Source organism: Cataglyphis hispanica, chromosome 9 (genome assembly GCF_021464435.1).
Source record: "Cataglyphis hispanica isolate Lineage 1 chromosome 9, ULB_Chis1_1.0, whole genome shotgun sequence".
Taxonomy (NCBI): Eukaryota; Metazoa; Arthropoda; class Insecta; order Hymenoptera; family Formicidae; genus Cataglyphis; species Cataglyphis hispanica.
The window spans coordinates 5,271,664-5,273,520 of NC_065962.1; the positions used below are offsets into that span (position 1 = coordinate 5,271,664).

The 1,857-nt window shown below is 62.1% G+C and overlaps 1 protein-coding gene across 1 annotated transcript; it reads right to left on the reverse strand.

The window, feature by feature from the left end:
• Positions 1-287: 287 nt before the first annotated feature.
• Positions 288-1,475, reverse strand: LOC126851930 (uncharacterized). Its single transcript, XM_050596266.1, has one exon. The coding sequence runs from the start codon at positions 1,473-1,475 to the stop codon at positions 288-290; it is 1,188 nt and encodes a 395-aa protein (XP_050452223.1).
• Between the last annotated feature and the right edge of the window lie 382 nt (positions 1,476-1,857).

The following is a 1,857-nucleotide window of genomic DNA, read 5'->3' on the forward strand; positions in this document are numbered from 1 at the left end:
GTCGCGCGGCAACAACATGCGAGTTCGAGATTGCTGCAATCTCGAACATCCCGCCCGCCTCGCCGGGATTCCGGCGAAGGAGCGCCCTTGGTTAGTCAAGAGAGGCCTTGCTTCCGCGGTGCGCGGGTTTGTTCTCTTGCTCGTCGGAGCGGCTCTCCGGCAGGAGGACAATTTTGACGATAGGACGCTTCAGCTCCGAAGTGGCAGTGCGGATGGTGACTCTCCCGTCGTCTCCCGGATGCACGCTGGTGAACCGGGCGAGAGGCCATCGTGTTGGCGGCGTGGTGTCACTCCGGATAAGACAGAGTCGCCCGACGCGGACTTCGCAGTTGGAGGCCCACCATTTGGGCCGCTGGGAGAGCGAGTGGAGGTACTCCTGTGACCACCTGCTCCAGAAATGATCGCGCATTTTTTGGATGAGCTGCCAGCGCGAGAGTCGGCCGATTGGAGTCCAGGAGATGCGGCTCTGGGATAGCTTTGAGGGCCGCTCCCACGAGGAAGTGTCCTGGAGTCAAGGCCGCCACGTCGTACGGATCGTCCGTCAGTGCTTGTAGCGGCCTTGAGTTCATGCAGGCTTCAATTTGCGTGAGGAGGGTGCTCATCTCTTTGTAGGTGAGCGTTGATTCTCCTAGCACCCTCCGGAGGTGGTGCTTGTGCGACTTCACTGGCGCTTCCCACAGGCCGCCAAAGTGAGGTGCTGAGGGCGGGTTGAAGTCCCAGTCGATGCGGTCGGTGCCCAGCTGATCGGCGATTTGGTGCTGTGCAGGGTTGCTTGCGGCGAAGAAGGCTCGCAGCTGCGCGTCGGCTCCGACAACGTTCGTGCCGCAGTCACTATGGAGACTGCGACACAGCCCGCGCCGCGCTATAAATCTCTTCAAGGCGGCTAGGAAGGCGTCGGCCGAGTAGTCCGACACGACCTCGAGGTGCACGGCCTTCGTGCTAAGGCACACAAAGATCGCGACAAAGGCCTTGTACGAGCGGTGTCCGCGACTCTTCGTCGTGCGCAGCTGGATGGGGCCGGCGTAGTCTTCGCCGGTGCGCAGGAATGGCCTTGCAGGAGTGACGCGGAGCCGTGGCAGGTCTCCCATGAGCTGCTGTTGCGTGGCCGCCCGCCAGTGGACACAGGTGACGCACCGCTGGATGGTGGCCTTCACCAATTGACGGCCTTGAGGGATCCAGTAGTTCTGCCTAATGGACCCGAGGGTGAGCTGCACGCCTCCGTGCATAGTTCGCCGGTGACACGCCTCGACGATGAGCTGCGTGAAGTGAGATGATCTGGGCAGGATCATCGGGTGCCTCTCGTCATATGATAGGAGGGCGTGCTTGATCCGCCCGCCAACCCTCAGGATGCCTAGGAGATCTGTAAACGGAGTGAGTTTGATAAGATTGTTTTTGCTCGGCATTGACGCTCCCCGCGCGAGCGCTCTCAACTCCTCCTTGTACGCTGCAGCCTGCACCACCCGAATCCATGCCATGCGAGCGTCGTCGCATTCGGAGGCTGGCAGGGTGTCCTTTGCCGAGGGCAGGCTCGTTGCGACGAGCGACGGATGCTTGGCCGCACGCACGCGCCTCCATCGCCGGCACCATGCGGTCACTCGCAAAAGGCGGTTGAGCGAGAAGAACCGCGTCAGCTCTTCTGGTTCGGTCAACTCCGGCAACGGCGCAGCAGCAGCGTGCGCTCTGACGCGCTCCTCCGGCAGGTCCCCGATGGGCTCTTCCTCTCGAGATGATGGCTACGACGTTGGGCCCTCCGAAAGCCAGAGCGGACCCCTCCACCAGAGTGGATGAGCGACTAGAGTTCGCTCGGGGAGATTCTCCGCGATGCACAGTCGGCGAGGTTCTCCGTCTCCGGGAGAT

Bases quoted from the DNA above. Each gene is read 5' to 3' on its own strand.
- LOC126851930 (XM_050596266.1), bottom strand. From the start codon at position 1,475: ATGGCATGGATTCGGGTGGTGCAGGCTGCAGCGTACAAGGAGGAGTTG.